Source organism: Xenopus tropicalis, chromosome 4 (genome assembly GCF_000004195.4).
Source record: "Xenopus tropicalis strain Nigerian chromosome 4, UCB_Xtro_10.0, whole genome shotgun sequence".
NCBI lineage: Eukaryota > Metazoa > Chordata > Amphibia > Anura > Pipidae > Xenopus > Xenopus tropicalis.
In genome coordinates, this window is record NC_030680.2 from 134,883,613 (window position 1) to 134,896,286 (window position 12,674).

General features: G+C 41.7%; 1 protein-coding gene across 1 annotated transcript in view; it reads left to right on the forward strand.

The window, feature by feature from the left end:
- Nucleotides 1-735: 735 nt before the first annotated feature.
- kbtbd12 (kelch repeat and BTB (POZ) domain containing 12) overlaps nucleotides 736-12,674 on the forward strand; it is a 38,228-nt gene continuing 26,289 nt past the window's right edge. The window contains exons 1-3 of the mRNA XM_002933082.5: nucleotides 736-833; nucleotides 2,887-4,054; nucleotides 5,140-5,410. Of these exons, the coding sequence (XP_002933128.2) occupies nucleotides 3,003-4,054; nucleotides 5,140-5,410 (1,323 nt within the window). The 5' untranslated portion in view covers nucleotides 736-833; nucleotides 2,887-3,002. The remainder of the gene's footprint in view (nucleotides 834-2,886; nucleotides 4,055-5,139; nucleotides 5,411-12,674) is intronic.

Consider the following 12,674-nt stretch of genomic DNA (forward strand, 5'->3'; position numbering starts at 1 on the left):
CACTCCTAAAAACTTTGCCACCCAAGGCCTAGGCCTTTATGGCCTTCCCGCAGATCCAAGCCTGCATGCCTTGTGCATACCAGTGATTGGGGCATTTGCTAAACCTGGATCTCAGCAGGTTTCAACTCATTTTTGTACCTCAGAATACTCCAAAAATATTTAATAAATATCACAAATTTTAATCTAAAAAAAATCACTTTTCTTGTGCAGGTTAAATTAGCCTAAGTCCTTGTTTAATTGGTATAACTTCCCAATGAGTCCAGTGACAATGAATGTGAACTGAGACTGGGCAAATATGTCCGTGGGCAGTGACCCACAGCGACCAATCAGTGATTGGCGTTTTTACAGCCAGCTACAGGTTGAACAACAGAGAATGCAACAAGTTGATTGGTTGCCATGGGTTACTGCCCACAGGCAAATGTGCCCGGTGTTGATAAATTCCCCCCAGAATGTAGAAAATATGGTAACTTAGTAACTTCCATTTATGCTACTGGATGCAGAGAGTACTGACTGTTTATTGCATAGGCAAAATAGTATTTTCAATTGCTCTTCCATGAACTAATGAACTCATTGTATTTTTTGACCCCCGGCATTTCCACAGGAGGAGGAAGTTTTTGCCCCCCCTGAAACAGGGACAGTTTGTTTGCAGACAGGGGTGGGGAAGGCGTTTGAGAATAACCTTGTGACTCTCTAGAGCTCATATCCCTTTTTTAAGGTGCTATTTATATCCCAGGTTTGGCTCAGTCTGGGATCCAACATAAGCAGGAAGGGAACGTGAAATCCACAGGCCCAAACAGAGAACATTCCCAAGAAAAGTGGAACAGCAGATATGGGTAAGGATCCTGCCAATAAAAATCAATATTAAGCAATAACGACGAAGGCAAGTCATTTATAATGGCGAGGAAGGCTGAGCCTACTGGAGCAAGAACTGTAATGTGAATATAGGGAAATTGTTCATGCACTCATTTTTGTTATATGTAGGATAGGAATTCTGGATTATTAGCAGCCATTCCCAAAATATATCCTTTAACGTAAACACAAAATATAAACAGGCATTTAAAAACCTCTTCTTTTGATAAAAACAATATATTTACCTCGCATGGCAGGGAAAGGGCTTGCACTGTAAATAGCCTAGCTGTCTGTTTTAGTTCCATTAAAGCTAAGCACAGGTTCCTCGGCCAGTGTTGGGCACATACATGAACCTTAGGTCACTCTATGAACATAAGCCCTTTGGCACACACAATTCTTTGACCACTGCCCTCTGCTTGTATTGCAAACCATGATGGTGACAGCCGGGCATCACACCAACCAGAACATTGACTAGAACGTTTTGCCTGTATCCACAACAGAGAGATCATCTTTGTATTGTTTTTGTGGGAAGCTTTTATAGTTGATCAAATGTGTTAGCCCTGTGGCAGCTATGCCATCTTGTATGCCATAGACCAGAAGCCAATTCTACCTGTTCCTGTTGCCAGGGACTGTGATGGCACCTACATGTCACTGAGATACAAACTGGAAATGCACTTGTACTGTTTTCTGCCAACAGAGAAAACGTCTGTTGTTAGACTAAAGCTGGCCATACATGGGCCAATAAAAACTGTCAGCCCAGTCTACAGACCAAGTTGGCAGGATATTGGCACATGTATGGGGAGGTCCTGATACTGATCAGGCAGGTTTGAGAATCCCACCAGGCAAAAACTGCATCAGTGCATTATTGCAGCCAATGGTCTCAGTAGGTCCCCATTCTGATACAAATATTGGCCTAAAGGTCCCCATACACCTTCAGATCCGCTCACTTGGCGATGTCGCCAAGCAAGCGGATCTTCTCCCGATATCCCCCACCTACGGGTGGGCGATAATGGGGGAATCCATGCTAATTCGATCGTTTGGCCCTGGGGCCAAATGATCAAATTATAACGATGGGTATAGGCAAAGTTGGTCCGGGGGCCGCATCAACGAGCCGATGCGGTCCCAAATCCAACTAGATTTTTTAACCTGACCGATCGATGTCTGGCTGATTTCAGGCCAGATATCGGTCGGGCAGGCCCGTCGGTAGTGCCCATACACGGGGCGATTAGCTGCCGAATCGGTCTAAGGGACTGATATCAGCAACTAGAATCAGCCCATATTTGGGGACTTTAAGGGCCAAACAATTGGATCTCCCTGACTTTGCACACTGTAGGGCTGATTCACTAAAGGTCGATAAGTTTTATCGCACGTTTTTTTACGTTAAAATAGACGCGACAATTAGCGTGCGATTCACTACAGTATTACCACGTGCGTTTAGTCGCATATCGCATGCGTTAAAATTCTTGAGGCAGGCGGTAATTATAGAAAAGTACAGTTAATGAGCTTTTGGCAATAAAATATGGACTTTGCAGTGTTATTTATTCAAGTATGTGTTTCCCCTAGAGTGATGCAGCCGCCAGTTTGCAGCGAAATGGTCATTTTTAATACAGTAATTTTATGAAAGTACATGCGTTAAGTCGCGAAAATTTAGACATGATAACATTTTTAATGCACGCTATAAATAGCGCACGTTTTAACTCACTTTAGTGAATCAGCCCTCGTGTCTGTGACCAAATCTTACAATATATGGCCAGCTTAAGAAGTCTGCAAATGCAATCTGCCCAAGATATTATTGCTTATCTAGAGTGGGTGACACCGCTAGTTTCATTGTTATCTTCAGCCTTTGAAGCATTATCAGTTTCCAATGATTTCAGCAGAAATTGTTCTCCTTTGTTAGTTACAATTCATGCACCACCTATTGCCATAGTTCAATCATAATAAATATTTATATTTAGTTAATTAATGGGTTGGGTTGAATTGTAAAAATATCTAACGGGGTGTTTTGACTATTAAAATGTTTACATTTTCTCTTTACAGGGCCTCCCTCTTTCCTACATTCTTTGGAACATCTGCTTTGAAGGACTTGCCTGGGTAAGGAGACAGACCATCTAAACTGATTTAATTAGAACGTGTCTTCTCCATTGTCATTTGCTATGGAAAGGAAGCAGCAACATGGCATAACTCTGCTGGACCAGCTCAGCAGGATGAGGGGAGTAGCAGAACTGACCGATACTGTCCTAGTGGCTGAAGGACAAAGGTTCCCCTGTCACAGGGTAGTTCTTGCATCATTCAGCCCTTATTTTAGAGCAATGTTTACATGTGGTTTGGTGGAATGTAACCAAAATGAGGTTCAACTCCATGACATACCTGCCCAAAGTGTCTCCATTATCCTTGATTATATGTACACCTCAGAACTCACCATCAGCAATCTCACTGTGCAAGTGCTTGCCACTGCAGCCTACTTCATGCAGATGGATGACATTTTTACCTTGTGCCAAAACTACATGCTAGATCACATGGATCCTTCAAATTGTGTTGGGGTCTATTACTTCGCAAAGCACATCTGTGGGGAAGAACTTGAGGAAAGGTGCAAGAAATACCTGTACCAGCACTTCACTGAGGTTGGCTTACATGAAGAGATTTTGGAGATCGAGTTTGACCAGTTAATGGGAATGATCAAATCAGATGACCTCAATGTTTCTCGAGAGGAGAGCATCTTGGATTTGGTTCTAAGATGGGTAAACCACGACAAGACTGCACGGTCGGAATATCTTGTTGACTTATTGAAGCAGGTGAGATTACTACTAGTCAGTCCTTCCTTTCTCAGGGAGGCTAGGAAGCGGAACACCGTGCTCCTGTGCAACTCTCAGTGCTATGACATAGTCGAGGAAGCGCTGGAAACTATAGAAAAGTCCAGTCAGACCTCTCTAAGCCTACGTTATGGCATGGAGACCACCAACATTCTCCTTTGCATTGGCAACAACGCAATGGGCATCAGGTCAAGATATGGAAGTTTTGGGGACGCAAGCTTCTGCTTTGCTCCTGCGACAGGTAAATGCTGTTTCATTCCATCACCAAAACAAGGAGAGGTATTAGGCTCAGTCCTTGCTGGAGTGGTTACCGAGAACAATGACATTATTTTGGCTGGAGAAGCAAGCTCTGTGAGGTTGGCAAGGCAGAAGACCAAGATGGTTGAGCTATGCAGGTGGGTATGAAATGCAGTATTAGGAACCATCCCCCTTTATTATAAAGCAGCAGAATATTTATCAGTGATGTACAATAGAAGGTTCTACATGGAAAATAAATCACAACCAAATACTGACCAATACAGGAGGTAGCAGTGGCCCTTAGGATTGTTTATCTCTGATGAAAGATATCAGTATAGAATTCTACCCCTTTGCCTTGTCAGTGTGGTACTTTGGAGTGTAAAAAATTCATGCATAAAAGGATGACTATAACAAAAACTAAAATACTCCCTATGTCATTTCTATATCTACTCCCTATGTAATATAATATCTCCATCTAATATAGATTAGATAAATATAGATATTAGATAAGGAGTAGTTTAGCTTTGCACTGTCTATCTATCTATCTATCTATCTATCTATCTATCTATCTATCTAATCTCTATCTATCTATCTATCTATCTATCTACCTACCTATTATCTATCTATCTAATCTATATCTATCTATCTATCTATCTATCACCTATCATCTATCTATCTATCTACCTACCTATTATCTATCTATCTAATCTATATCTATCTATCTGTCTATCTATCTATCTATCTATCTATCTATCATCTATCTATCTATCTATCTATCTATCTATCTATCTATCTATCATCTATCATATCTCTATATATAGCTATCTATCTATTATCTATCACCATCTATCTATATATCTAATCTATATCTATCTATCTACCTACTGTGTACATATATATATATATATATATACAGTATAGTGTTTTTTTCCAGGTTCGGTATATAGAATATATAAATAAGCTCAGAGAAACTGAACAACTGCTTTCATTCACTTGTTTTAGGCAGCCTCATGACAAAGCGCAGACAAAACACGTATCTCTTTCCCCACGTGTAGCTATTGTATCTAGATTCCTTACTGTCAGCATTGCTATTAACCTGCGTGTTGGTCTGTCTGGATCCCATCACTACAGAGGTGGCTGCACATACAAAGGCAGAAAGGGGAATGAGTCCTTGATGATATGAATGAGCGCCAATGAATGGAGGATGCGTTAGGGCCTTACTAACAAGCTCCCTATTGTGCAGGTATCACAACCGAGGAAGCTACTGCTGGGAGAGGCTTTGCAGTGCCGAGTATCGGGAGCTTTACGCTCTGGCCAGTCTCCATAATGACCTGTATCTCATTGGAGGGCAGATGAAATACAAAAACCAATACATCGTCACCAATTGTGTAGAAAAGTTCTCCATGGAGAAAGAGAGCTGGAGGAATGTGACCCCCCTGCCCATCCCACTGGCTTGTCATGCCGCAGTCACCGTGAACAACAAGCTCTTTGTCATGGGAGGATGGACCCCTCAGGTTGGCTATGAAAGCAAGAATGTTACATAACAGGTGTGACCTGTACCATTGGCCGCTGTGCTGCCCATAATGCCCTACAAGGAATGTACATTGCTGATGAATGCATTGCCTAGCAGCATGCCTGGGGGGGTTAAACATCAATATAACTTTATGGAGCAACTGAGAAATGAAAGGCACAGAAAGACTGGGAGCAAGCTGGCTGCACGTGTGGCTGCATGAGAAATGCCAGGCGCGCTGATTTGCAACAATGCATGCCTAATTCAGAAATAGCAGTGAACTCTTTGCCCCTATTCATAAAGTATATGAATCAGGCTCCTTTGTAAGATACTGAGCAGCAGAACAATAGTCAGTAGTGATGGATCATGCCTGCCAGTGTGCCAGAATATCTCCCTATGGGCCCAAGCCCCACTGGGTGCCAGCCTGGGAGCTTTGGTCTTATCAGCTCTCCAGTAAGAATAGTGGAATAGTCTCACTTATGATATGTACATGTTAGGGGGCATTTCTAACACCCCACAGCCAGTAAGAGAGGATAGTTCTACACTATCCCTTGTGATTCAGAATCAACAACAAAGCAGTTCCATGCCCTATTTAATGCCAGCATGGGCAATCATTGGCTTCCCAAGACAGCGCTAATGACGATAGTGAGCATGTTCTCCAGATTTACAATTAACCTAAATATGTTGTCCTGGTAATATAACCACAGCTAAATGCATGATGTAAATAAGGTCTAACCTGCACACTATTAATTATGTTGACCAGTGATATCAATAAAACCCAAACTGAGGTAGGCACAACAAGGAGACAGATACAGTACGTATGTATGTATGTACAGTATATCTTTATTTATAAAGCGCTACTTATGTACTCAGCGCTGTACGGTAGAATACATTAATACAAACAGGGGATTATTAAGATAATAATAGATAAATACAAAGTATTACAATAAACACAAATAAATAAAAGATATAGTTGCAATAAGATAAGAGTCAAAGACACAAGAGGATGGAGCTCCCTGCCCCGTAGAGCTTACAATCTAGATACAGTGAATGGAATGGGTGGGTATAGGCACCCAGAAATGCCTTCAGATTAGCTAGCTGTATCCTGAACTGCTCAAGCTCTAATTCTACAAGTCATGGTTGGTCCTGCCAGTTCTAAAAACAAATAAACGTATAACCCAGCAATGGGATTATTTTCTCATATGCCGTGGTACAGAACCAGAGTCAGACTGGGTTGGCGGGACACCGGGAGAAAACCCGGAGGGCCCCAGCTCTCATGGGCTCTGCTGACCCAGGTCTGCTTTCCTGCTCTGGCCTCAGTCATCAAAATTGCAGGACGGAGCAGGGCAATAAAAAGCAGGTCTGCTTAATATATGTGCCCCTGACAAAGACCCCACTCCTTTTGAATGGGGGTCGAAACGCGTTGTAATTTTTAGATCATTTGGATGTGCCCTGCTCCTCTCTTATGTTTTGGATATTTTGGGGGATCTCACAGGGGACCCCTGCAGTGAGCACCCACCATACTGAATTGATTTTGCAGGTGTGCAGCACTACACATTAGAATAATCAAAATTGGAGGAAGGAGTTATGTGGTGCACAGTGTACATTCAGGCTGGGGGTGGACATCTGGAGAAGGGCGCTGAAAGTTCAAGGAGGGCCCTTAAAGTCACAGCCCCAGTGGGCCTTCAATGCCCCATTCTGAAGCTACATGGCACAAATGATTAGTTAATATGCCCTCACCTGCCAACAGGACACCTTTTTTAAGATATAGTAAGGGCAGCTTGCCAGCCCCCTAGAAAGAAGCCACAGGACCCTTTCCACAGTTCTTTATAGCAAATTTTTAGGATCTATAAGTGCTCAACAATCATTAAGACTGGCATGTAATTGGCAATTATGATGCCTGAAACCTGCCCAAACCAGGCCAGAACCCACCACTTAGGGACCTGACAAAATACCCTATTATAAACCTACATACATGCCATAGCTTAGTTTTTTTGGAAACTTTTCCAGGGTAAAATGAATGTGTGTGTGAAGCTGTCGCTGGTAAGGAACACCCCTGTTTACTATTTCATTTCACTATTTGACTTTAATGCAGGCGGGAATGTTCTTTAAAGGTTGTATGTACTTTGAATGCTCGGCGCTCTGCTGGTAATAACAGAGAACAAGCAAAAGAAATGAAATGGATGTATAAAACTGTGCCGAACCTTAGAAACCCTGTGGGTCTCTTAATCATGTAGGCTCCTGTCAGAGGCTTTTAGAATATCCTTAAGGGACCAAATTGTCCATTAAAAGGTATAATCTTATTGCTGTTGACTCCACACTTTTGCAGGAGCTGAAATGCTCAGGGAGCACCATCTAGATGGCAATTAGGAGTGTTAAAGCCTGCATTGTGCCAGTGGCCATTAAATCCCAGCAGTGGGAACAGAGAGCCAACTCAGAATATCGCTGAGCTAAGGTGCCTGTCAGCTAAAGTGCTGCCATATTTGCTTGCTGCCAAAGTCATATATGCTAGACTGCGTCATTTATATGGGGGAAGCAGATAGATAAATAGATAATAGATGGTGAAGATGGTAAAGTTGATGTAACATGGCAGATAAATTAGCAGATGTAACATGACAGACTAAATATACAGTAAGTATTAGTACAATGGTGATCCAGAACTGGTGGTATTGGCTTTTTTAAGTAATAGAGGACCTTTTTTTATTTTTAATTGCAAATTAGTAACAATTTTAAATGGGGGGGGGGGGTTTGTTGTCTTTGAATTAACTAATTGCTAAAAGGAAGGATCTGAGTGATGGATTGAATTTGACAGGTGTGTATCATAAATTCTTTTCTTAACTTGACTAAAGCCACTCTTCTTCATAGATAGATAAATATGTGGCCTGTCTTTAATAGCTGAAATGCTGGAGTAACAATTACTACCTTAAATGAAAAGGAGTTGGCCAATCAAACTTGCCATTCAGCTCTATTGAGAAAACCATGTGTCGCCAGACAGGGAACTAGATCTGACAAGCAGTCACTAGAAAGGTACTAGGTATGAAAAGCTGATGCTATAAACATAGACAGAGGTTATTTTTTGTATTTTGGGATGCTGTTTTTTTTTTACAAATTTATTTATACTATTCCAGGGCGAAATCCACGTGTAGGACCAGATTGTGGTCCAGTTTTTCCCATAGACTTCAATAGAGTTTTCATGTGCTAAACAGTGAGATTTTGATTCAATGAATTGCATCTGAATTGAATTAGGAGATAAGCTTTTCTCATCAAATTGAATCTGGCTAACAGTAACCCAGAACACATGGCAGCCACCCAAGCCTTTATTAAAACATGCCCATGACTAGAAAGGCTGCTTAAAATGGCAAGCAGTCACTAGAAAGAAGGCTAGATCTGGCAAGCAGTCTAGAAAGAATTTTAGATCTGGCAAACAGTCACTAGAAGGGGTATTAAATCTGGCAAATAGTCACTAGAGGGGGTGCTAGATCTGGCAAGCAGTCACTAGAAAGAAGGCTAGATATGGCAAGCAGTCACTAGAAGGGGTGCTAAATGTGGCAAAGGCTAGATCTGGTAAGCAGTCACTTAAAAGGGTGCTAGATTTGGCAAGTAGTCTCTATAAGGGATGCTAGATCTGGCAAATAATAACTAGAAGAGATGCTAGATCTTGCACTTGAAAGGGTGCTAGATCTAGAAGAGATCTAGATCTGGCAAGCAGACACTTCAAAGGGTGCCATATATGGCAAGTAGTCTATATAAGGGGTGCTAGATCTGGCAAGCATTCACTTGAAAGGGTTCAAGATGTAGAAGGGGTGCTAGATCTGGCAAGCAGTCACTCTGGGTGCTGCAGTCACTAGAAGTGGTGCTAGATCTGGGAAGCAGTCACTAGAGTTTTATTGCTTTACAGGATCTGTACATTTTGACCACCCCTATGTCTGGACAAGTGAATTTAGTGGGTATTACAGCAGTGCTTAATGAGTAAAGTGCTACTTTGTACCTGTTCAGTTACTCATCAGAACCAATCAGAACTTTGCTTTTATTTTCTAACTTGCAGTAATAAGATCAAATCTAATTGATGATTGATTGTTATGGGAATCTACACTGGTGCAGTTAGCAACTAAGTTAGTAAAAGCCCCATTGTGAGTATTTATAACTGAGGCTGCCATGTTCCTTAATGAATCAAATATAAGTGTGAATATACATTTATATAGCGCTACTAATGCACGGCGGCGAATTGAGCGCCTTCATAGAAAGAGAAGGAGGGGTACAATATAAAAATTAGTATTAGGAGGAGAGGTCTGGGCTCCCTTTGGCAAGACTTTATTATACAAGATACAAAGCAACAAAAGATGCACTTGTGCTATTTATGCAACCAGAGTGCTGTTAGATGAGATGTCAGTTTTCTGAATTGCTGCTTTCTCTGTGGGTGTTTTTGTTGCCTTTAATAAAGCAAATGGGGGAGGCAAATAAAAGAGAGTAAAATAGAAACCATCCTGGCACATGAAAATTCTAATACATCAATGTTAATTGTCATGGTGCAAATGTAATTCACTGGCAGATATAAAAGGTCTTCACTGAAGGAAAGCTCGTTACATAATGAGGAGTGAATGCCCCCCCCAATATGGCACTTGGGTGGCTCACAAGCTCCAGTCATTAGCCGGCACAGGCTCTGTGGCGCTTTATTAAAGTGCCCATGTGGGAGGAAACAGAAAGGCAATTAGTGTATGTAAAGATTAACAGCAGAGAGATGAGGATCCCTATATACAGGGCTCAGTAACTGGCAAGTTGGATGCAAAAATAAGCAAACAGCTAACCAGTGCGCCCATTCAGCCTGCTGTGATGAAGGGGAACTCCACCCAAACACAACTTAAGCTTTTTCAAAACTAAACATAATTTCAGGCAATTTTGCAATGTACATCAATTAAAAAATAGTCAGCCTTTTCATGATTTTTAATGTTTGGAACAATTCCCTAAGCCTAGCACCCTGGAAAGCTCTAAGGAAAGGAACATCACAGTGCAATGCATTGTGGGTTATGAAGTCCCTGCATGTTGTCTGTAAGTTGTGGAGAAGTTGTTACAATTTGTAACATCAATGTTTTAGTCCCTCCTCCCCTGCCAGGAGAGAAAGAGAAGAACTGTTTTGAAGCTGGATTTCAGCATATAAAATGGTATTTATTCATAGATTACAGTGATAGGTACATTAGGGGTTTATGTTCAAAAATAAAAAATGATTGGTGAACTTTGTATAAAGTACTTACAAAAAAAGCTTTAGCTCCTAGTTGTTGCTCTGTGCTGCAACCAAATACAACTGCAAAAAGTAGGAAAAAAGCTTCAGCAGATTTACTGCAAACCATTTATTGTGGGTAGTGGTAACACGACATGTTTCGGGTCAATACCCTTTATCAAGTTTATGTGTTGTGTGGGGCTCTACTTCCATTCTGCCCATGACATGTTGCTTTCGCTTCCCTCCTGGCTATATCATACACAAGCAGTCTTCTATTTATACAAGTTCCAAACTGGAGCTGGGGTCTTTGTCCTTCCATAATGTATGTGAAAATGCCCCAATACAAACGGCCCCAGTCCCAATTGCCCCAATTAGGCTCTGTTTCAGCCAGCCTGATTTCCTGATGTTCTAAACTCCCCAAAAAGAGATAAAATGGAATATAAATCCCCCCCCAAAATATTATTTTGAATTATTTTTTAATTCATTGATAAAGACTGATTTAGATCACTTTTGCAATTTATGAACATTTTCTATTTTTTATTTGTTGTATTCTTTGCTGTTTAAGACTGCTAATACCAGGCTTTTAGCTCAGCAGACCTCTTTTAGAATTCAGGTGTCAGCCCTAGGGTCAAGTGACTACAAAGGTTGCACATAAATAGTAAGGGTCACTGACAGTAAAAAAGATCTGCTGAGCTGAAAGCCTGGTCTAAGCACTCTGAGTACGGTCATAACAATTTATGTTTTGGGTTTAGATGCCCTTTAAGAGCATTTTAGGGCTGTGAATAAACAAAGTGCAGCTAAGGTTGAGTTAAAGTTGATATACCGGTAGCTATACTTTATATATTCACAAGCCCCAGTTTTGCTTCTAACTTACCTTTGATGTGTTACTAGCAATTCCTTGAGATCAGGGGCATAAGGAGGGAAACTGAGGAGCAGGTGTTAGGGGGACAAGGGACCAGACTAGGGGTGCAAAAGAGGTACGTGGCCAGCACCCCACCGCTGAGTCCTAGGCTCAGGCCTCTCCTGCCTATCCCTAATTCCATGGCAAGTTGTAGCAAACATACTCAGAGTGGGGATTGCGTCACTTCCCCCTCGCACAATTAAAATTGGCATTAATGAATGAGCCTCACTTTTCTGTTGTGGCTATTGATATAACCCATTATGGGAACCCTGGAATTACCACCATATCCATTGGGGTGATAGCTCCAGGGCTCTTCAGCCTCAATAGGTGCACTTGCAATCAATGCAACATTAGACTGGGGAGGAACATTGGGAATTAGTACGGACAGGCAAGGACCTTGTTTGGATGCAATTGTCTTTAATGAATGGTATCTGTATAAATCTTAGCACAACCGCATTTGCATCTGCATTCATAAATTAAGCTTAATATATTGTGTGCTGGGGGATAACTGATGCCATATGGAAAGGGCAGCAGTAACTGAACTTACTAATGGATGAACCAGAAAACCCTGTGCCTGTGGCAGCATTTCTAATAGATTCTCTCCAGACATGCCGCACAATGGCAATTATTGGAACAACAGTTACCCATTCTGTGCCCAAGAGTCACCCCCGATTCCAGCACGGAGGAATAAATGTTGATCATTTCATGCACGGCATCTCTGCACAACCTGTTTACCATGAATGATATTGCACTGAAGGGGAAGCAGGTGTGGGAGGCTGAGATTAAAACAGACTTACTAAACAACTTCAGGAGCTAATTAGTTGTCTTCCTTGGACTTCCTGTGCCTAAACAGATCAGTCTGTTCTCCAGAGCCTTACAAATGGTGCCGGCGTGGACATGGTTAAGGATTTTGTGTTATAGTTAGAGACAAGTTGTCAAGGAAAGTATTGAGGGTCTATTTATAGAGTCGCAAGACAAGAACAAGTAAAACGCCTCTCACTCTTTATGTGCCAGAATCATCCAATGGGAGTCAGGTCTGGTGGTTAAATGGAAAAGGTCCCTGAGGCTGACTTGGTTTTAATGATTAGCCTGTGGCTGCTGCAGAATCTCTTGGGACACAGGGTGGACAATAAACATTGTACAGCAGAAAAT